General features: G+C 40.2%; 3 protein-coding genes across 3 annotated transcripts; 2 read left to right on the top strand and 1 right to left on the bottom strand.

Annotated features, from left to right (window-relative positions):
* Positions 1 to 1,542: 1,542 nt before the first annotated feature.
* On the top strand, positions 1,543 to 2,664 carry LOC120446147 (class E basic helix-loop-helix protein 22). The gene is made up of 2 exons (XM_039626974.1): positions 1,543 to 2,192; positions 2,256 to 2,664. Exons 1-2 carry the CDS (start codon positions 1,621 to 1,623, stop codon positions 2,380 to 2,382), a joined length of 699 nt encoding a protein of 232 aa, XP_039482908.1. The 5' UTR covers positions 1,543 to 1,620; the 3' UTR covers positions 2,383 to 2,664.
* A 149-nt stretch (positions 2,665 to 2,813) lies between these two features.
* LOC120446148 (cytochrome b5) lies at positions 2,814 to 3,659 on the bottom strand. The gene has a single exon (XM_039626975.2). The coding sequence runs from the start codon at positions 3,469 to 3,471 to the stop codon at positions 3,058 to 3,060; it is 414 nt and encodes a 137-aa protein (XP_039482909.1). The 5' UTR covers positions 3,472 to 3,659; the 3' UTR covers positions 2,814 to 3,057.
* A 2,293-nt stretch (positions 3,660 to 5,952) lies between these two features.
* LOC120446146 (synaptotagmin-1) lies at positions 5,953 to 15,544 on the top strand. The gene is made up of 6 exons (XM_039626973.1): positions 5,953 to 6,319; positions 12,154 to 12,361; positions 12,714 to 13,110; positions 13,172 to 13,406; positions 13,470 to 13,967; positions 14,268 to 15,544. Exons 2-6 carry the CDS (start codon positions 12,174 to 12,176, stop codon positions 14,438 to 14,440), a joined length of 1,491 nt encoding a protein of 496 aa, XP_039482907.1. The 5' UTR covers positions 5,953 to 6,319; positions 12,154 to 12,173; the 3' UTR covers positions 14,441 to 15,544.
* Positions 15,545 to 22,590: the final 7,046 nt, after the last annotated feature.

Below are 22,590 nucleotides of genomic sequence, written 5' to 3'. Positions count from 1 at the left end.
AGGGGTGGTGATGGGCCATCAGGGTTGAAAGGAGGGAAGCGATAAAAATCCTGAACAACAAGAAAAATGAATTTTCGGACGGACAGGGCAAGGCATTAAAAACTTCTTACACCTGGAAAAATTGTGCCTGCTCTAAAAAATATTCAACAATAAACAAAAAGTTAGTTAGTTTTTGTCAATCCAGTTTGGTTATATGTTATTATTATTAAAGCAATTTAAAAGTTCAAGCAACACCAAATGATACACAAAATAATGTATTTATAAATATTTATTACATATATTATATTACATGGTAATGGTAACATTAAATATTTATCCTTATCCTTGCAATACCAAATTAAATTAATAAAAAATATTATTGTTATATGTAGCCTAACTAGAAATATCAAATAAGTTTCAGGGTTTATTAATTGCTTTTTTTTAGAGTGCTGAAACTGTGACTCATTCACCTTTGTGAGTATTGGTAATAGTCCTGCTGTGTGTATTGGTGTGGATGCTGCATTATGCGAAGCCCAACCACTAAACGTCAACCACCGGCGTCAACTCCCGACCCACATTTTTATATAGTGGCTCATAATATTCCTTCTGCAGAAAGAGATTAACACCAAACGGCGACGGTGGCGTCGGTGGCAAAAAGTTTATAATCGTCAAACAGGCAGAGCGAAAGAGACGGGCGATTGGAGAACAGAGAGCGAGCGAGCGGAGAAAAATCGGAAAATCGTTATGCGACTACTATAACCCACCACAAAATCGCGGTAGTCTCTGTTGTTGCCGGGCACCTCACACTCGCGCATCGATTCCGATTCCGATTGCGATTCAGGATCTGAATCCTCTGACGCAGCAGCCGCATTTTAATTTTTTGCCTGGTTTGTGGTGCGTGCGATTTTTAAAAATGTTTAAATCCGCAATTTCTTTTACCGTTCTCTGTGCTCTTTGTCCCCTTCGTACACCGGCAAACTTGTGATTTGTGGTTAATTTAAATGAATAATCCTTTAAGTGTGTCATGAATTAACAGCAAGTTAAATAAAGTGCTGCGGCGATCTTGCATATTTGATAATCTATTTCGCTGGGTTAATAATTGCCAAATATATTATTTACGTTCAATTTTAAAGTTTATTACTTACTTAAGTGCTGAGCTCTTTAATAATTATAAAACCGTTTAAATTGTATTCATTATGGAACATCATATTGAAACATCCCTCTAAATTGGTCTACTCCACAGCGCCACCTATAAAAAGCTTTTATAAATATAAATTAATTTTTTTAATCTGGCTATGGCTTGATATGTTGGTTTTGGATTTAAAGAGTCCTTAAATTGTACGCGTTTTTTATTAAATTAGGGAAATACTTACGAGGCTTTTGAAATGTATTAAACCAAAGTGTTTTAGTGTACAAAATAAGAGCTCCACCTATAGAAAGCTTTGATAACCTAATAAGTACATGAAATTCCGCCAGATGGCGCTACCAAACAGCGATAATTTCCACCCCTATTTATTAGTATCCTTGTGCAACCCTGCAACACAATAATTTTGAGACGCAAGGACAACTCTAAAAGATTACACATCGCTTACACATAAACCTTTTTTTTCACAGCTGAGAAAGCTACCTAAAATAATATAAATGGATCCCTCGAATCTGGCCTTTGGGTTTCCCGGTCTCCCCAACCACGGACACATGCCAATACCTCCCACCGCCAATATGCTTGGTGGCCAGCATCCAGCGCCCACCGCCAGCCCACCACAAAGCGTCCCCGGCCGTCGGACTCCACTTGGATCGGTTGGTCTGGGTGGCTTCTATGCCCAGGGAATGGGCATGTCCCAGCAGCCACCGACGGATGAGAACAAACCAGGACCCAGTGCTCCGGAGAAGCCACTGAGTCCCACGGCCGCCGCCATCGCAGCCATTGCCATCAGTGGTGGCACCACCACGGTGGCCGTGTCCAGTGGTGGAGCCAGCGGAAGTGGCTCCAACAGTGGCAAGCAGAAAAACCGCCAAGGAAAGACGGTGAGGCTGAACATAAATGCCCGGGAACGACGAAGGATGCACGATTTGAATGACGCCCTCGATGAGCTGAGAAGTGTGATTCCCTATGCGCATTCGCCGTCTGTGCGAAAGCTGTCGAAAATAGCCACCTTACTGCTGGCTAAGAACTATATTCTAATGCAGCAAAATGCCCTCGAAGAGTTGAGAAGGTAACAGAATACATTACTATGCTCAAATAGAAATATTAACATATATATTTTTTTTGTTTTTAGACTACTGGCCTATATACAAAGCACAACGGGAGCAGCACCTCTTGACTTGGGTGCCTTTCCGGCGGCTGCCAAATTGCAGGCCCTTCTTCAAGGACCTCACAACGAACCACCGACTAGCAGCAGCTAAATACGAGTGCTAACCTCCACGAACCACGGTTCAACTGATAAGCAATCCATTTATGAGCAATACTTTTAAGTCAATTGGAAAGAAAATGCCAAATACTTGTGTACTAGTCAGACGAAAGAAGGTTGATAGAGTTGAAAAAGCCTCTTATCAGAGCAGCCAAGTGAAAATCTGTTCAGTGATATTTATTTTTGTCATAAGCATTTCTTATTTATGCATTTACCTAATGTCAACCAATATGTGTAAGATGAATATTAACGAATAAAGTATTATTGAAGTAGGGAGTATGTCGTTAGACTTGGAAAATTCATTTCACCATCAGCACTGATAAAAACCAGACATTTTCCTGAATCAGCATGCAAATGAACACTCAAACTAGCTGCAAACCCAACCAACCATTATAATCAGCTAGTGACAAACATCAAAGAGCACACTCACAATAAAAATAATTTAATCTTAGATCCGTTTCAAGTCTTGGCAAAAATATTTAACATATAAACATACATAGTTGGCTGAATGGTTTTTGATGATTAAGCGAAAGCCGTTTAGCGGAATTCGAAATAGGCTGATTACAACTAGAAAACTAGGCGATGAATACTCTAAAAATATATATAGACATATACGACATGGAGGACGGCGGCGAAGGCGATCGGTGCAAAATCGGCTGGCATTATATTATTATTCCGGTATGCCCAGGGACAAAACCTTGTTTTTGCCAGTGCGAAAGATGTGCTGCTTGGTGGGAAGTTGGCCGATCAGGAAATCCTTCATCAATTCGATGGCATCCCCAGAGTGTCCTGTGCCATGGAAGGCGATGGTGGCATCTCGTCCTGCGTGATCCATGATGACGTCGTCGCCGCCGGGATGATCCCTCAGAAAGTGCGTCACATCGTAAACTCTGTCGTAGATCACCACCCAGCAGTCGTCGAAGCTGTCGTGCTGGGCCACCTCCTCCAAAGTGATCTCCGGCAGATCTTCCAGCTTTAGGCGTTCCTTTTTGCTCGGCACAACCACCACCTGGTTACTGGACTTCCCATGCCCCAAGGGCACAATCCTCAGCGATTGCAAGAGGTTCGTCAACGCGGATGACATGTTGGAAGTATGCAATTACTTTCACTTTTACTAATATCAGATACAACGATTTGTAATGCCGCCCGATCACTTCAGACAGCCGGCAGTCGAGTCAAGTTGAGTTCTGCTTGGTCGGTTTCAATTCCAGTTTTACTTGGGGTCTTGAGTGTCTTTCATGTTCAGCCACCGGTGATGGAGTGTCATTCATGCCTTGGATTGTAATCGTTTTATAAATGACAACACGTGAGTCGATCGATCGATCCGAAAGCATGGTGATAAGGCTTCGGGTCCAGAGAAACGAGGCTCTTTAAGATCGGTTTCTGTATTATATATTTATATAAATGTATGTGCGTCCAAACTCGTTTGAAATCATATTCACGGGAGGGCTAGGCATTGCACTGAGATTAAGAGATTGTGCAATAATGTTTTGTGGGCACTCGCTTGTACATGAGTCAATTTCCGAATATGCTCGTAGAGACGAGCATAATTTATATATTTCTCGTGGAATCGGGTTGCTCAATGAGCTAATTACTTGCTACCTTATGAATTTAATGGGCCAGCAATTATTATAAGGGAGGCATTTAAGGCGCTTATCAGCATTACATTTGATTTATTGGCACAAGTCAAACGTGCACCGGGCGAATCAATTACATCTACTCGAACCGTTTCATCGTCAGTCATTAAGGCAATCAAAATACATTTTGGGTTAATAGCCTGCAGTTATTCGATTTAATTCTTAAATGCGTTTTAATCCGCCAAAAGAACCAAGATTTGTGTCAAGCCTCTGACGTCTTAAATGTTTAAATGTTTTAAATTCTTGAATCGGCTAATGGGAACAGAGATAATGACTTTACTATTATCGCTGACTACAACTTTGAACTTGAAATTGAAATGGATTTAAAAATGATGCCACGCTTTTGAACTTTTTGAACTATGGAAAAGATTTTTATTTAACTTGGAGTGAGTATGTTTAATCAATAACTATTACGAAACTGAAATTATTCAGACTATTTAATTTCCCATTATTAAATTCCAGACAGAACGCAGTTCATTTATTCTGTACATTGTATTGTATAAATAGAAAATACTGCACAGCTAATGAAATATTTTAAATTACGCAGTATATAATATAAATATTATTCAAAGAAAAAAATACGATAAGAATCATTTTTAAAAAATAACCTTAAAGACGTCACGATTCAATTGTTATTGATCATTTATTATTTCCAATTGAGTTCAAGCTTGATGTGTGGCTTTTACAAGATTTGGTAATCTAATATGCTATCATCTCAGTGTTAAGATCAGCATCATCACGTTAGATAATGACTTAAAACCGCAAAAATATTCAAAGTCGTAGCTGAACGAGCTCTTTAACTGGGCTTAACCATTTGACTTTGACTTTGAGGCTTACAGAGAATAGATATAACCATATTAAATATCTTTTGAGCGTTAGAAGAAGGCTGAGAATAACATTGCTAGCAAAAGGCATAATCTATTCAGGTGTAAGAGGTTATCATTCAAAATGTGCGTGATTGTGAGCTTGCGTACATTTTTCGGAAACACGCGAATCTTTCAGTGACAAAAACATTTGATTAATTGTCTAGTGCTATCAAATTAGTATAGAAATATGTAAGGGAAGAGATTATAATTTAGGTCTGACGATTTTTTGCAAAATGCTTAGATCATGCTTAATAATACTAGGACGTTTCAAAACCATTGTCAAGTCCACGGGCAGAATTAATGCTGATTAATCATTGGTTTTTTCTTATAAATTTAAAGTTTTTTTTCCATAATGAGCTTTTATCAAAGTTCAACAATAATATATTATTAGTATTATTTTCTTTTTTCCCACAATCAAAATTTGGTTTTGCAAAAAGAGAAAAGGAAACAATAGACATATTTAAAAAGATAAGGAAAACTGCAATTCATTAAGAATAAATATAATTAATATGCAAAAAAAATAATATAAAAGACGGCCAAACAGGCTTCTATTTTTGTTTCATTCGTAAACACAATGATTCTGATAATAATATTATATGACAGCTACAAATATATATATTTTCCTAAATAAAGATATAGGTGGCAACGCCTAAAGTAACTGAAATTCTAGAAAGCTTCAAGCTTTTTGGGAAAGGTCTAAACATTAACAGCTTGGGATTTCGCGGGCTTTTTATGAAATTGGCCAGCTGTTGCTCTGCGGGAAGCTTTTGTGTAAGAAAGGCTTTTCCTTCCGGTAGCTGCATTACTTTAGTTAATCATTACCTACTACTCTATATATGTTTGAGTGAAAAGTAAGAAACTACATTTTGTTTTCAAATAATAGATATTTTAAAGAGGAATTTTAAAGGACATTTCCGTTGGGTCTCGAAGTTTCGCATTTGCATTTGTGTGGTGTTACCATAAGCCCATCTGTGTTTTGGGTGCGAGAGTGTGAGTGTGATGGAACATGACATCGGGTAACTGCGTGTAATTTTTGGTGAACAACAACACAGTCGAGTTTCAGCAACGCTCTGGCCAAGTTGTTGAGGCGCGTGAACCAAAAAAAGGGGAAAATTCAACCGTTTTCAGTTATCTCTTTACTTGGCAACATTTATTTAATGTAATTGACCAGTGTGCGGAGGGGATTATTGAGTTAAAAATTAATAAAAGCCTGCTAATAAGGAAATTGCTCCGAAAACTCGTTAACAACACACAACACGCACAATATGCGATACTCTGCGTAGAGCGAATTGAGCATACGCCACGTTGGACCGTCAAAAGGATTTCGTAAACATATTGTTGCGGTAAACTGCAGGCAGCTATTTTATTAAAAAAAGTGTTTGCACATTTTTATTCGGCTCTGCGTCACCGACTTGCAAATACTCAAGGGGTAAGTGCTGAAACAGCTGTTTGATCCGTTTGAACTCAATTTACACATAAATTCGTTGTTATAATTTGCTAAAATAGTTAAGTCACGTTTCAAAAACAAGACAATCAATATTTAATGGTTGTACTTGCTTTGAAGTGGACTGAAATCTTTATTGAACAATGGTTTCGTCGAGCGAATGTAATTTGAACTTGTTGGACCAGTAAATTGATTTTCTAGACGAAAAAGGAAGTGTAAGCTGACAAACTTTTATTGTAAAAGTTGAGCTAGTGTATTATTCTTTGTAAATCGTCTTGAGAAAAGTTCTGTTCGACTTTCTGAAGAAATATTTTAAATGAAATAGTTGAAAAACGAAACATAAATTGAGAATTGTTTGCGATTATACTTATAGGAGTTGGCAGTACACAATTATTGTAACTTTTGGAAAGTTAAATTCAAACATTAAAGACTCAATTCCTTTAACTAAAATTGTAAAATGTAAAAAATTTCTTATTTTCGGCGTACTAAGCAATAAATGGCCTCACTTTTTAAATTTTAGTTGAACCCTAAATAAAATCTCTTAAAAGCATCGCCTAAGAAGTAATATGATATCAGAAAATATGTCACTTTCCATTAATGCAAAACAGATTTGTAGAAAATTGTTTGCATTGGAAAATGAGTTTCCCTTTCGCTCAGCGAGAGTTGTTTTCGAGCACTCATCGCGGCAGAAATGATTGCTGATTAAAAAGATTGCATTGCGTATACGCCACGTGGAGCACGTTGTGCATTCGGTGTGATAAAACCTTTCAAAGCAAAGGTATTTTAATTTAATTAGTAGAGAGCGTGTGCGGGACCCCTTTCTCAATTCCGTATTTCCGTATTCCGTTTGAAAAGACAGTGAGTATTTCGTTCGGAATTTCTCAGACGCGTGCTGTTTAACCTGGTGGAGCAGCCAGGACACGTTGGCCGCGTTAGCCACGCTGGCAGCCACTCAAACACAACAACCATGTCCTTGAAACACCCGTTTGTGGCCGTGACCCTCGACCTCCATTCCGTAGCCGAATAGAGCGACCGTCGTCATATGTATTCCGTGCCTGGGATATTGCGTGTCAGGCAGTCAACAGGCTGCACTGAAGAAGTGCATTTATTATAGACATCTCTGGCCGTGAGGCCATGAATATTTATCCCGTGTCCAAAGATTAATGCATTTTTAATGCAAAAACGTCGCCAGAAGCCACAGGAAAAATTGACGAGGCCATAAAGAAGCTCACAGGCAGCCATGTTTGTTAACTTGTTGAGTTATTGGCAGCTCTTTAGCCTGTGACCCGCCACCCTTGGCTGCTTTATGTACCCACATAGCCAGCCGTGCGGGTTTCCCTTTGTTCCAAACACAAGTATTAATATCACACTTATTATTTCCGTAGCCCTCGACAGGACATGTTTTTTCTTTTATTTTTCTTTTTTGCCATCCCGAGAGCGCATGTAAACATTTTTCGTTGTTTACTTCTTGGGCATTTTCAGCGTTTTAATGAGCGTTTTATTGTTTGTTTTTATGCTCCCGCCCTTAGACTTGAGGCGCATAACTTTGGGTCACTTTATTAAATTGCTGTTTATCTTGCTTTCGCCAGTTTCTCTCTTATATTTTTTATTTCAATATTTTCTGTGTCCCGCCGGTCGGATCCCATGGTTTAATGGCCTGTGGCGAATTGACATATGGTTGTTGATTTTAATGGGATCTCTTATTCCACTTTTATCGCATATAGAGGGCTTTGGAGTGTTTTCAAATGAGAGTAAAAGGATTGGCATGACTTTTAAAATGTTTGCGGTACAAAAAAAAAATTTTGCTTGTATATAGTACTTATTGAATGTGATGTTTTCATCGAAAATATATTTCTGGGCAACGCTAACATTTGCTTTTTTCGTGCTGTGACTTTCGGCTTAAATCGTACGTACATATATATACTAGGAATTCAGTTAGTTTTACAAATTCACAAGCTGTTTCTGTTCCTTCTTGAGAAGTTTATTAATCATTTTATGCCTTTGCCCGGGTTCCTCGGCAATTCTCAGCTGCTTATAGTACATCCCTTTTATCCCCGCCATAAGCTATAAATATTCATTGATGGCTAATTAGCAGAGACGGCGTTGGGGTCAGCCTCCAATTTGCCCTGCCGATCCCATTGACATTGAGGACCACGACTCGCAATGCCATCGGTGTTAGATAATCAACTCGAATAACAAAAGCAGACTTACTACGGTCACTCAAGGGGGCAAACGGGGGTGATAACTAGCGCCTCAAATGTGTCAATTTGGCGCGTATTACAAATTGCTGATGCCTGCTTATTGACGGCCAGGACCTCCGGATCCTGGAGGACACTGTGGCCCTCGTGCCGTGTATATAAGTTTAGCCCGTGCTGCTTGTTTATGCAAACCGAAGGTTTTTCATCTGTTGCTCCAGGGACCGTGTATGAACTGCACTGGATGCGTTGAAACCAAATGAAACTTCAACGCGGGTGAGGAAGGACACGAGCTAATGGATTCCAGGTGGGCAGGAGCCTTCATAAGCTTGCTTATGCAACTGGGCAGAGTTTATAAAACACAAGCCGACAAAATCAATAACAAAGAGTGGAAGTTGCTAAAAAAAAATAACTTCATGGCTTATGTAAAATATTTACATATCTTTTCATTTTTGTATTGAGTACAGAAGAGTCTACAAAACTGGCTACACAAATTATTTTTTTTTTAATTCCAATTGAAAATTTGAGTAAATTAGTTGAAGTTTATTCGTTTTGTTGACAGTAATATTGCAATATTTCTCTGAGTGCCGTTTGCAATTGCCGCTGTTTAGTCCTGGTCTCTCTTGGTCTAGTGCAATCCAGGACAACAGCAACACGCGCATTCTCGTGGATTCGATGTCGTAATCTAATTACTGTTGCCAGGGACAGGTGTGCATCCAGGTCCCGGCTAGTGTTTCCGCAATGCTCTATGACAGGATAAGCCAAACAATGGCTACGGAAGGCCGGAAGGATAACAGGATAGGGGCGAAGTACTTCCGGAAGTCAAAGGAAAATGATAGTTTAATGGAACTTGTTTAGCTTATAAAACGAGCTGGTTTGTGTGAGCTAAGTTACTTCCGCTCAGTCAGAACATTTTGCCACGTGAACAGGCACAGCCTATCCAGCTTTTTTTACTGCAAAGCAATAAGACTCGCTTTTTTCTTTGCTTTAAAGAGTTTTTCAACGAAGTAGTCCCATCCCCAGCAAACTTCCCTGGCAACAGAATAATAGGGTGTTTGCCTTGCTGACTGCTGCAATTGTCCACATTCTTTGCAAAAGCAGCAGGGCGTGGATTTGGACTGGCAGCTGGGGCCATTCCTCGAGCTTTTCAGTCACAAAACACTTCATTAGACTAATGAGCATAATTTGTCATAATTGCGCAATTCAAGAGCTCTGCGACCGTTGAAAGGCATCTTAATCTATACTTTTTTTGTAACGCGAATGATGAAATCGCCATAAAAAGCTGGGTGAAATCACAGGAATGAGCTGGCCCACACACCCACCGTTTTCCCAGGCATTCAATGAACCATTCGGCTGGTTTTATCGATTAGATAAACTTAATTTTAGTCGCTCGCTAGGTCCACACATTAGGGGACTTTGAGGGACGCGTTTCTGGCCTTGACTTTGCTGCGACGCAAACAAAATCGCAGGCGGAAGTAGTGCGGTCTTATCTAGGGGTTCCAGCGAAAAGTGAAAATGTGCACGATTATGCCGCAAAATGATTTACAAAGCCAGACAGTCGAGCCAAAAGGGCCTAAGCGCGGTTTTTGTATTAAAATTTATGACAGGAGCAATAAATCCCTATGCCCACAGGCCCACACACGTGTGAATGATGCATGTGGGCAAATACTGGGCTTAAAAAGGAAACCGGGGTACAGATTTTTGAAAATACCCTTTCAAAGCTTTTTGCTAAAACAAGCTATTAAGACGGTTTTGCAATATAATTAGTTTAAAGCTTTGGGGTTTTCATTTTTTAAATGGGTTGTAAGACTTTGACTATATATACAAATATTCGTATTTTTATTTCTGTACCTTATTGTTTTTAATCTTTTTAACCATATCACAAATCCCATTTCAAGTAAGGGTAGAACATTTTGAGCGAGATACCAGTGTCAGGATATGACCTGACATTCACATCCTGACACTCGCGCAGGCGGCGCAGAAGGACACCTCAACTGACTGACTGAATGACTGACTGATGATGTGGGGTGTGGCGGAGCGATCTGCTCAATTTGACATTGATTGGGTTATGTGTGATTTACAAAAGCGAGGAGCCGCCTATGCTGAAATGCGGCAGGTGATATCAGCAGGCTATCATTTTGCCATATTTCTCAGCGGATTTAGGGGCGATTGGCTGGGAAATTGATTTTACTGGGAATGTCTACTCAAAGCGCTTAAATTCTACCCGACGAATTTCACCTAATTTACTGCTTTGTCTTTTGCCATTTCAGCTTATCTTCGCAACTGTCAAAGTTTAAATTAAAACTAATTTCATAAATTTTCCAAGCCGCCCCATTAGGCCCCCAACACACTTATTTGCACATAAGGGCACATAAATCATTTCCCGCAGATTTTCCAAGAAACTAAGAGATGGGAGGAGGGAAACAGGGAATTGAACCCGCATACACACCTCATGCAATTGCCATAAAAGAAACCGTAGACCCAAAACAAAAGTAGACGTAAATAAATAATGAGCGAAAAGTAAATTTGCAGAGATTGGCCAGAAAAAGGGGAGTGGTTTTGGGAGGGAAAGGGTCCGAGGTAAGAAATGAAACGCAGGACTCATCCAAAGGTGGCTTTCAAATATAAATATACTAATTAATTAACAAGTCGGCTATACATTTTTGCTTTTCAACAGACCGCGCTTCATCTTGTTGGCAGTTCTCTGCGCCCTTTACATTAACTGTACACAGAAAAATATAATAACACCGAAAAATACACATTTTAGGTTAATAGCGTGAATATTATTTCTCCATTTAAAATATGCAAGATAGTGCCTTTTCCTAATGAAAATACGACCTACATTCCTTTCAATGTAATTTCGAAATCTAGTAATAATAGCGGCTGGAATTATATAATATTCAAAGTTGCATAATGATGATTAGATTATCCTTTGACTAAGTGTCATTCTAGGATCGCAAGTGTCAATCTTTACTTTAATTAAAAAAAGAATAAACAGTTTAATTTTCTTTTAATCATCACATACCTTTTAAAAAGGGCGCAACTATAAAACTGTGCAGTGTGGAAGGAGGTTTAACGACGCACATTCTGCGACAGTTTTTTGTTTTAAGTGTGGGTGTAATTTGGCGGATTTTGTAGGACTTCTTGGGATGAGGGTCACCTGGCAGTTTGCTCGGCTAATTGCGAACTAACCGAGGCCGAGTCGCCTTTATGGCAATTTTGTGTGGTTGCGGTCTGAGAAAGACAAAGCACGGCACCTCAATTAGCCTCCTGGTGGATCCTTGCTGCTGGTGGGTGGCAGTGAGCACGTGCCGGTGGTCAGGATTCTGCGGTGCCGATGCCCCACAAACACCACCACCTTAAGCCGGTCAATTAATAACCCACAAAGCCAGGGAGCGGAGAAGATGAATGTCGAACGTGGGGCCCCAAGCTTTGATTTATTTATGAGACACACATCCCGAGGTCCTGACTTGCTAATGAATGTTTTATGGCTAGATTGGGTATCATTAGGCAGGTGGAGAGATGTCGATGCGGGGTCAGGCCGAGTAATTGACTCACATTACCATCTCATGTGCTTTGTAGTAAGGAGTGTCTGCATCCTTTCACATTACTTCTCTTTTCTAGATTCACTCTCAGCCGGAGAAATGGACATTGTCATACGTGAGGAGGACATTTCATTGGCCCAAATTGGCGTTTATGCCTCTGTGTCATTCCTGGTTGTTTCCGCTGTTGGGGCAGCCCTCTATACCACCTGCTCGAAACGCTATCGCCTGAACTGGTTCGAACAAAATCTCCTGGAGTCCGCGAACGAAAAGGATGAAGATCAGCAGAGGTGGGTGTCTCTAAAAACTTTAATAATAAACATTAAAAATAGAAAAAGCAAAAGCAATTCCCACTTTCAGGAAATATATATGTACTTTGTTTGTAAATCAAATAATATAATAAATACAATCACATAATATTTTAGAGCTCAATCTCCATGTGAGCGTATACGTAGAACGCATTCTTTTCGTTTCTTTTTATTTTATTTTATTTTTCTCTCAAACCCAACGGAATATTTCAGTTTGTAAAAAAAAAAAGTTCATGGCAAACCTGCTTAAAAGCTGTTCCACATTCAGTTCGAGTTGTAGGGGCACCCTTGGTGGTAGCAACCTTTAAATAATTGTTTTCGTTTGCCTTAACAGGGAGTCTTTGGTTGCCGGTGCCGTAGGCTACAATGTGGACAACGTAAACGAGGTACCGCGTGGGAAATACAGCAGTGGAAATGCCGGTAACATCAGCCCCACCTCATTGAAAAGCGAGGACAATGACCCGGCCTTTTGGGTGCCGGCTTCGGTCACATCCACGGCAGCCATCCAGCAACAAGTGTCCAATACCACCGAGGAGTCCGCACCGCCCACTCCTACATCACCCACCGGCAGCCTGAAGTCCAACACCTTGTCGTACTGTTCCACCACCTCGGTGCCGATCGCCAGATCCGAGAAGCATGTGGTCCTGGCCATGCATCCCAGCCGGCCCAGAGTGTCCTCCATGAATGCCAAGCTGGATCACACCAAAATCGACATGACCCTGTATAGGAGTGTGAGTGAAGACGGCTTTGTTATTTTAGAAATATGTATTTTATTTTTCTATTATCTGGTAGCACTCGCAGCCGAAGACCCTCAATCCAGTTTCAATCAACGAAGTTCGGGGTAATTTGCATGTGAGCATTGGCTACGATCCAGTTGGAGGTTTGCTAAATGTTCGACTACTGGAGGCCCAGAATCTGCAACCGAGGCAGTTTAGCGGAACTGCCGATCCTTATGCCAAAGTTCGCTTGCTGCCGGATAAAAAGAACTTTTGGCAGACCCGTATACACAAGAGGACCCTGAATCCAGGTGAATAGCTTTGAATATTTCTATTGGGATTTTACGTTAATATCCAAAATAATATCCTCTCAGTTTTCGACGAGCAGTTCGTTTTCGAGGTAACAGCCGGAGTAATTGACAAACGTACTGTGGAAATTTTACTGTACGACTTTGACGCATATTCCCGGCACGTTTGCATCGGAGGAAGTAAACTACATTTGGCCAACCTGGATCTCAGTGAGCAGTTGAAACTGTGGACTCCTCTTAGTTCTGCCTCGGCCCAAGATATGAAAGTGGATCTAGGGGATATAATGGTGTCCCTGGCCTATTTGCCCTCAGCGGAGCGTTTGATGGTCGTCCTGATCAAGGCACGAAATCTGCGGATTGTCGACGATGCCCGGAACTCCTCGGATCCGTATGTGAAGGTAACCCTCCTCGGTCCCGGTGGCAAAAAGATAAAGAAACGCAAGACGGGTGTTCAAAGGGGCACCCTGAACCCCGTCTACAATGAGGCTCTTGCTTTCGATGTGGCCAAGGAGACTCTAAAAAACTGTGTACTGGAATTCGCCGTGGTCCACGATGGGCTATTGGGTAAGCAGTGAAATATTTTTGAAGTGATTCCTTTGTTTTTTTTAATTGTTTAGTTATCTGGATGTTATTGCATTGCTTATAAAATAAACACTTTAAACGCCTCTCGAAAAAAGTTGATCGAAATCAGATTACAGTTTCTTGAAACTTAAACTTGATATTGTAGAATTTGTGTTAAAATTTCCAATCTTGTGTAATCTTTGAAGGTGCCTGAGGAAAATTAAAAAAAAAATTCTATAATAATATTACATATGTACGTTGTAATTTTTGTAAAAGTAATCATTCTTTTTATGTATATTGCAGGATCAAGTGAAATTTTAGGACGAACTCTCATTGGAAACTCTCCCGAAGTACGCACCGAGGAAAAAATATTTTTTGAAGAAGTTTTTCGCGCCAAAAATGCTACGGCTCAATGGGTTCCACTGCAAGAACCGGCAAACAATTTGGCAACAGCAGCTAAAAGTTCAAAGAACTAGAGTTCTGTATTATTGTAAAGGTATTTTTCCAGTATTTCCACCGATGCAATCCTAATTTCAAAGGATGTGTGTGTAATCGGTTCTAGTCGATTAAAATACCAAAATATCCTGTTGGATTGTGTCTCATAAGAGACATTAATGGTTGCTGACTTGGATGCGTGTAGAAATGTGAATGAAGTGAATTTCCAAACCTTTTTTGTGTTAGCACTGACATGTTATTAACACTATAAGATTCTGTAATGCGATAGAATCACTTAATTCAAAATAAATTATATATATATTCTGTATATATACATATATATGTATATAAAAATCTATTACGCTTTAACGATCGAAAGAAAACATATTTAAAGCTTCGTTTTCTCAGATCGAGCTTTTGCAATTAACTCTTTAAAATTGAAAATATTAATTTTACACCCTGATTCCCTATATTCGTACATCAAAAGTAAAACGTATTAACAAAATACTGATTGTGGAAATTAAGAACCCTTTTTAAAAATAGCAGAAGCATTATGAAAAAGTAATTGTCCTTTTTTTATACAATTTCGCGTGGGCCACTCCTATTATTGTGAATATAGCTGCACACGTATATCATATAAATAATGTATAACACGAATTGGCGATTTACTAACCAAAAGTTTAATGACATAAGGGAACTTGCAGGGATACGTTTTAAGAAGGAAAAAGAGTCGAAACAGAAGAAAAAATAACCAACAGTTTCAAACATGGTCAAATATAACTCAATGAATGTGCTTTGTACGGTATCAATTAATAAAAGAAAATATATATTTCATATACATTTTATGTGTCGAAAATGTCAAGATGTACCTAAAATATAAACTATTACCGTAAACAAATTACCAAAACAATATAGGACGCAAGCGATGATTTAACAATTTTTTATAAGTTACTCAATGGTTTCAGGGCACAGAGGGCACAACAATAACAGAATTATACATAGTTTGATTTCTCGCATTATAACAATTTGTTGAACATATGCACAGCAAGTAGAAATATTTGTATCCAAAGAAAAGGATTCTTATATGCATTATTATTAATGTAGTGATTACAGTAATTTTTGTCTATATAGTAGATATAGGTTAAACGCACTATGTATTTCATAATCGCAAAATACCTAATCTTATCCATATGAAATAAAGTTCTTAGATCTTAGAAAATAAATTTGTTTGTTTTTTTTGCTATTGAGCCTAGATTTGGGTTACACGTTATTCAGTGCACGTTGAGGTTAATTATCTAACTTTCCCCTGACCAAACGTAAATTAATTTCAAGCATCAACTTCAAACGCTAGAGGTTTCCCAAACCAAAGAAATCCCTGCCCCCGTTTTCCCATTTTTGTGGACACTGAGCCTTAAATTTTTTGGTGGGCGAAGCGAACTTGTTGGACAAGTTGGCGTGCAAAAAAGAAAAGTTTCCGGCAAACCCGTTAACTAATTTTCTAAAATTGACTGATAAATCCGCCGGGAGCTACGAGGGGCAACGCTACATTGGATGTTAAAGCAGCCATGCAGGACATGCCCCAGGACCTGCGAACTGTTGCGGCTCCCGTTCACCGTAAATTTCCTTTTCAATCAAAATGTGCTTTCATTCAATTTGGAAGGTAGAGGCGGGCATAAGTTGCCCTAGCCATGTCCTGGGGGGTGTGGAAGGTCCTAGGAAAAGCTACAAAGGCATCTTTGAGCGGGTGCCGGAAATTGGTGGCGTCGAAAGGGAATCGACATGGATATGCACATAGGTGCATATACAGAAAAATATAACTAAATCTTGAAAAATTTAGTACTATTAATATAATTATTGTATTATATTATAATATAACTATTATTTGTATAGTATTTTTATTATTATGTTTATCGAAAAATGAACTTCGTTTACAAAATAACCTTAAAATTGATAAATAACGATAACGAGAAAAATCAATTTTAAAATTGTCTGGTATATATAGTATATAATAATATGCCTAATTTTAGGGATAAAACATTTTAAAAAGTTCGCAATCTTTTCCTCAGTGATAATCTTGGTTTTGCTAAAGACAAAAGTCCACAACTACATAACGATGGGAACCCGAAAGCGATTCAAAAGCGAACTGACCGATAGTCGATTCAAAACGGATTCAAAGATAAACGCAGAAAACAGGGCAGGGATAGATAAATTATTTACTCGCCACTTCCCCATGTTTTTATTCTTTTCAAAGTAACCACTTTCTAGTTTATTATAAAGTTTCTCCAATCAATTACAATGCTCTTTTAAGTTGTGGCCAAGGTCGATGGTCTAATAATGGGCTCAAAAAACTGCTGAAAGTAGAACTGAAAGCAATAAGTATTTTTTGACAAATTACAAAAAATTTTAATTTCTAAAACACTTTCCTGTTTTGTAATGTTTTTATTTCTACAGTATTTTCTGTTATCTCTATTAAACTTTTCCATTTGCAACCTAAGTTTAGAGTGTGAATCAATGTGGGAGGATCGAACGCTGTCCTCATAAAGCATTCGCTTTACAATGCATTTCAGATTATGTACATATCTGACTTATTGATGCACTCTGTCTGCCAATTGTCGCTGCTTGTAAAATTTTTCACTCTATTCGCTTGCAATCGCAATCGGATTCCTTTCGAGCTGCAGCTATCAATTTTTCACCGATAATTCTTCGCATCAAAGTCAGTTGGCAATAAACTGGAAATGCGACTAACGAGTAAATTCCATTTTTAATTTCGTCGCACTCTTTGTCTATCTCAACGCCATTTGGTCTCTGCATCATCTCCTTTTATTTGCTACTGCATTCCCAGTCGCTTTCCCCCTTCCTCCTTCCACAGTCGGGAGTTCTCGTTTCTGGCCAGTTCCAAAAGCTTGTCAGCGGAAAAAGTAAACTAACGACAATTTCGTTTTCTTATTTACACAATCAATTTCGTGCTTTTGTGATCCACGGGCGAAGGCAGGCGGCAGTGCTGAAGAACCACAGCGAGTCCTGCTGCAAGATCTCCTTGCACATCCTTCTTGCCGAGCGCCACTGCGTGTGAATGTGAATACACATCCGCTGTATCTGTGCACTTTCCTCTGCAGTGCTCTTCCAAATGGGTTGTCCTGACTATTAAATAGACACTCCGGAGTCTTCCTCACCACAAATAAATGTAATGAGCAAATGTACTAATGGTAATTTAAATAAAAATATTTGTTTTTTAATTTCAAAAATTAAGTTATTTTCTTTGAAATTCATTTATACATTATAGCATTGCCATGTTTTTTTTAGGCTCTGATCGTTGGAGGGTAGCTTGTCCGTGGCATTTCAGCCCCTAAAGAGCATCCGCAACTGCGACCCGTTGATCAGGAATTCCCTTTTTGTTTTCTGGACTCTGCACTCCCGCTGCATCCTTAAGTTCCATTGCCATCCAGCTTTAGATTCGGCAGTGGCGATGGCGATGGCAATGGCGTGGCACTAGCTACAACTAGCTACTGTTGCTTTTGCTTTTGCTTTTGCTGCTGCCGTTTGTGCCGCGAGGGAAATTGTCGTCAAAGTGGAAAAAATGTCACATTGTTGTTCTAGCCGTCATGGAGATGAGGTTGGGCGATGGGTGATGGGCGATGGGTGGTGGGTTTTGGGTGTTTTGCAGCCAGCTCCAGACTTGCCACACGTTGCATGTGTGTTGCAGTGGCAGTAATAGTTCTAGTTTCGTTTTGCTTTCCTTTCGATGGACCCTTCTTCCGCTTATCCACCCCTTTCCTTTAGTTTCATTTCTTTATGCTCCTTTTGATGTTGACCGCATTCGTTGGATCGTTTCGCTGGCTGAGCTCGCTTTTTGGGGGTCTGCCTTTATTGTTTATGCAACTGTCAGCAGTTTTCGCTTCTCGTTCGACCCAAGTTTTTCCAATCTCCTACTCAGCTCCGCCCCCTGGCAGATTTCCCTCAATACAAACCAGTGTGTGTGTAAATGTGTGTGTAGGTGTTTGCTTTGTATCTCAGCGCGACTTCCATATTTGTTGTCATTTCGAATTGTTTCAATGACTTTTGACAGCGAGCAGATTAGCTCGGCGACGCCTCCGCCGAATTTTCCACCATCCACCAATAGCCAACCCGTTTTTCAATTGTCGGGGGAAATCAGAGGTGTGTATTCGGATCATTCTCCAATGCAATGGAGAAACAGCTGAATGTTTTGAGATTTAATGGATTTCGTGGGATCACCTTAAATAAGTCTTTCCTTCTCTTAGATTGATTGAAACAGATAGCTTTTTAATGTGCTGTTTTATTAAGATGAAAAACATGAATAAATATCTTGGAAGTAGTGTTCAATGCGTATGCCTAAATCAGCCATTAAATGCATGGAAATACATTTTAAAACTAAGCTGCTATGCAATTAACTGAGCCTTCTTAAAAACACTTTAAGCACGTGCGTATTTATATTTTCCGCTCACATTTCAAGCGCCAATTCGACGCAAACCCAAAGGGGGAAATCCCGGTCATCGATGCGAAATAAACCAATTATAAAGAAGCCATTTCGCATGTCAACAGTGTGCACGGAAGCTTAAACCAAAAAGCCCGATCCCGATCCCGATCCCGAAATTAAATTAATTATTTTCAGCTAAGCAATGTCGCATGCGGTGACTCGATGCGACTTCCCATCAATAAACAAAATTTATGGAAACCGCCAACACCGTAGCCAATGGGTATTGAGTACAGCAAAAAGATGAACAAAGCCAATTAAAGACGGACACAGCCCCATTAAATGGGGTTCAAAACAATGTCCCTGGCGAGCCTGGCGAAAGCCGAACCGAAATTTCAGCCACCCAATCAGCATATTTAAATTGTATTGTGCTTGGTGATTGAAATGCATGAAGTACGACAACGTAAATAGGACAACGCACCACAAGTTAGAAGGACAACACACACACACTCGCACACACTCGCACACACTCGCACACACTCTCACACACACTCGCACACACATCGAACTGTTCGAAGGACACATTGGTAAACATGAATTTTTACCATGTCGGTGACTCTGCGGCTGCGGGTTTCACCCGAGAGCTCCTTGCCCTGCCTCCTTTACGGATTCCCGTTTTCCATCTCCCGATGGCGACAACATCCACACTTTAATGGCCAACAGCGCTCTCAAATCGGTTGCCATTCCATTGCACAGTGGCAAACACGAGCTATCCTTTTCAAATATTGCTCATATATTTAAAATCCACCAAGGCATTTGCTTTTCTCTTGCCAATTTCCATCTAACTTAACTATCAATAATTCAATTTAATCGATGGCTAGGAAGGCTCTTATAAAGCTGTCTAAAAGTAGGCGCTCATTTGTTTAATCTGACTATATAAGCAGAAAACCCCAAAGTAACGCACTGATTGCCCCGTTATATTTCTCTCAGTGTATCTATACCCCACCCGTTCCGATTCCGATTCCCATTGCCATTGCCGTTCCGATTTCGATTCCGATTCGTCGTCGTCAGAGATCGATGCTGGTCAGCAGTTTCGTTTTGATTGTGCGATTTTCTACTTTGCTGTGCATTTTTCCTTTCATTCATGCTGTTTTGCTCCATTTTTCCGCTTTTTTCCCAGCGCTATTTCCGGATGTGCATTTCTTTTTATCCCGTGTTGCATTTCCAGCGGTCAGCCGCTGTAGAACTCTAATTGCTCGGCAGTGGCCAACACATGCGAAGGTGGCCTAGCCATTTTTTAGATGCGCTCAAATCGCTGGAATATTGTTTTTCGTTCTTTTTTCTTTTTTTACAAACGCTGACAAGCCAGGATACTGCGGTAGAAAAAGGTCCCTGAAAGGCGGCGTGGGCACTTAAAGCCATCCATTCTTAATTGGAATTTAGGCGAAAAACCGTAAATATTATTGTCGTGGGCCCGGAAGGAAATCTGACTATTATAAAAGGGCCGCACGTTTTCAATTCGGACGGCAGGCTGCACTGTTTGAGTGCAGATATTGGAGCTTCGAGTGGTTTATGGTTTATGGTTTATGGCAGGAATCGTGCGGATACAACAGAGTCGAAAATTGCTCTGGCAGGATGCACGTGGTTGAATGGAGGACCATCATGGTTCTACGAAAGTGCCGTAATAGGATTTGAAGCGGATGTCCTCACATTGCTTATCAAACGCGGTATATATATTTTTATGCTTTCTTCTGAATTAATATGATACGTCTTTTACCAAAGGCAGTTGATAAACCGTCCAAAACAGAACTATACAATTTCAATACTGGTCACAGCACAATAACTATCAGATTTATTGGGGTTTTAGGTAGAAATCAACAACTACAAATAATTTAAAGTTTAATTTAAAGAGTCCTTAATACTACATACTTTAATATCCTGTATCCTGTTTTGAATATGCACATATCATTATAATGATCGTTATGTACGCCCTCTTGTTGTTCATCTCGTTGTTCCACAACACACCGACATTTGGAGCAGAAGCTGAAATCTTTGTCACATTCGCCTGACGACACGCCCCTTAAAAGTGAAATGGGTGGTGGGTGGTGGGTGGTGGGCGTTTTGGGAGGAGGACATCCAGGGAACATTTGTAGTTTGCATTTCGCAGATGCAATGTGGATGGCCAGGAAGAAGCAAATATGCCAAGTCGCAGCGCTGGAAATCTTACCGTGATTTAAGCCACGAAACGGGCGAAGGAATGAGGTGAAGAGAAGTGCGGCGGGGCTAAAAGGAGGTGCTGTAGCTGACAGGGATCGATGGAGGAGCCGGGGAAGTAAGGAGCACCAAGGAATGGCATTTGGTGGCCACTCAATTGGCACGTCATGGGGACAAAAGAGGAGGGAAAGTGACAGGATCGTTCTCCTGCCAATGCACTACAATGGTGGCCATCTGCTTGTTCCGCTGAGATATTTCACGTATCTTTTAATAAAAATATACGACAAATAAATTAAAATGACCTTCTATTCGTGCAATTAAAAAATGCAATGCGGAAAACAAAAGAAATTCCTATATTTTTTTTGAACGCAAGTAGCAATCTTAATTTTGATGGAATATGTCAGCATGATCGATTTAACTTAATTTTAAATTTTAGTTTTACTACTACTTTTCTTTGGGTATTTTGAGAACGGCTTCTTTTTATCGGTGTACTTGCTTGGCTTCATCCTGCTATTTTGACAATAGCCCTGCTGCTGATGTTGGGTGTTGCCATTGCCATTGCCATTGCCGTTGCAGTTGCTGCTGCTGCAATTGCTGTTGCCGCCTCGAATCGCAGCCAAACTGCCTCAGTGCCCTAATCAGCAGCAGCCATGCAATACCGCCCTGACTTTGATGCACTCACTATTTATGTGCATACCCATGAACGGGGTGGGCTGCCACGCCCCCAGGCAACTTCAACATCCGCCCTCAACATCCTGCCCTCTGTTCGGCACTCCTTGGAAATTGCACGTGACACAAGTAGGTAATTGCACTTCGGGCAAAAGTGTGACACGCAGACATCATTCAATGGCGATCAAGGAGCGGTGCGGATAATGTGGACAGCGGTGCTCCGGCTCCTGCTCCTGCTCCTGCTCCTGCTCCTGACACTCCGGCAGGGCATATGTTTTCTTTGGCGAGCAAAAGCACTCAATTGTCCGATAGATTTTCCCATTTAACCAGCCAGGCACTTTAGTCCCCCGTGCTGAAGATTAGGCCTTGGCCTTGTGCAATCAAGTGTAAATGCATGTAGAAGTTAAAAAGATTATCAAGCGTTTTACGAACGTAATTAGTTTTGACACAGCGGATTGGAATTCAGTCAAGTATTTTATTAAATTTTAAATTAATACTTCTATAAAAATATTCTTTTCGTTTAACTTGGTAGAAGCGATTTGGTATCTGTAAACACAAAGTTTAGAGTTCTTCAACAACTGGGGTCAAGTTATGAAACCTGTACTCAATAATTCACTGCAACACAAGCCAAATGGCTTGCATTAAATCCTCTATTAGCCGATGCACACAAACAATACACCACGGACCCCGTTCAATGTCAAAGTTATGCAATCCCCCGAAAATCCTTCCACCCACTTGCGCATTACCACCAGAGTGTTCCTTCCTTATCGTAATTTAGCCACCTGCCGCACCTGCCGCACCTGTCGCCACGCATTTTCCCTCGGCCTTGTCACCGAGCTGTTCCAGTTTGTTATCAGGCCGACACTTGCACATTTG

The sequence above is a fragment of the Drosophila santomea genome, chromosome 2R (assembly GCF_016746245.2).
Source record: "Drosophila santomea strain STO CAGO 1482 chromosome 2R, Prin_Dsan_1.1, whole genome shotgun sequence".
NCBI classification, from domain to species: Eukaryota; Metazoa; Arthropoda; class Insecta; order Diptera; family Drosophilidae; genus Drosophila; species Drosophila santomea.
This window is presented reverse-complemented; position numbering and strand designations above follow the sequence as displayed.

What these genes read in the sequence shown, in the direction of transcription:
- LOC120446147 (XM_039626974.1), top strand. Translation starts at nt 1,621, where the DNA reads ATGGATCCCTCGAATCTGGCCTTTGGGTTTCCCGGTCTCCCCAACCAC. An exon ending in GCCCTCGAAGAGTTGAGAAG is followed by an intron (nt 2,193 to 2,255) that starts GTAACAGAATAC and finishes TTTTGTTTTTAG; the next exon opens with ACTACTGGCCTATATACAAA.
- LOC120446148 (XM_039626975.2), bottom strand. Translation starts at nt 3,471, where the DNA reads ATGTCATCCGCGTTGACGAACCTCTTGCAATCGCTGAGGATTGTGCCC.
- LOC120446146 (XM_039626973.1), top strand. Translation starts at nt 12,174, where the DNA reads ATGGACATTGTCATACGTGAGGAGGACATTTCATTGGCCCAAATTGGC. An exon ending in AAGGATGAAGATCAGCAGAG is followed by an intron (nt 12,362 to 12,713) that starts GTGGGTGTCTCT and finishes TTGCCTTAACAG; the next exon opens with GGAGTCTTTGGTTGCCGGTG. An exon ending in ACATGACCCTGTATAGGAGT is followed by an intron (nt 13,111 to 13,171) that starts GTGAGTGAAGAC and finishes ATTATCTGGTAG; the next exon opens with CACTCGCAGCCGAAGACCCT.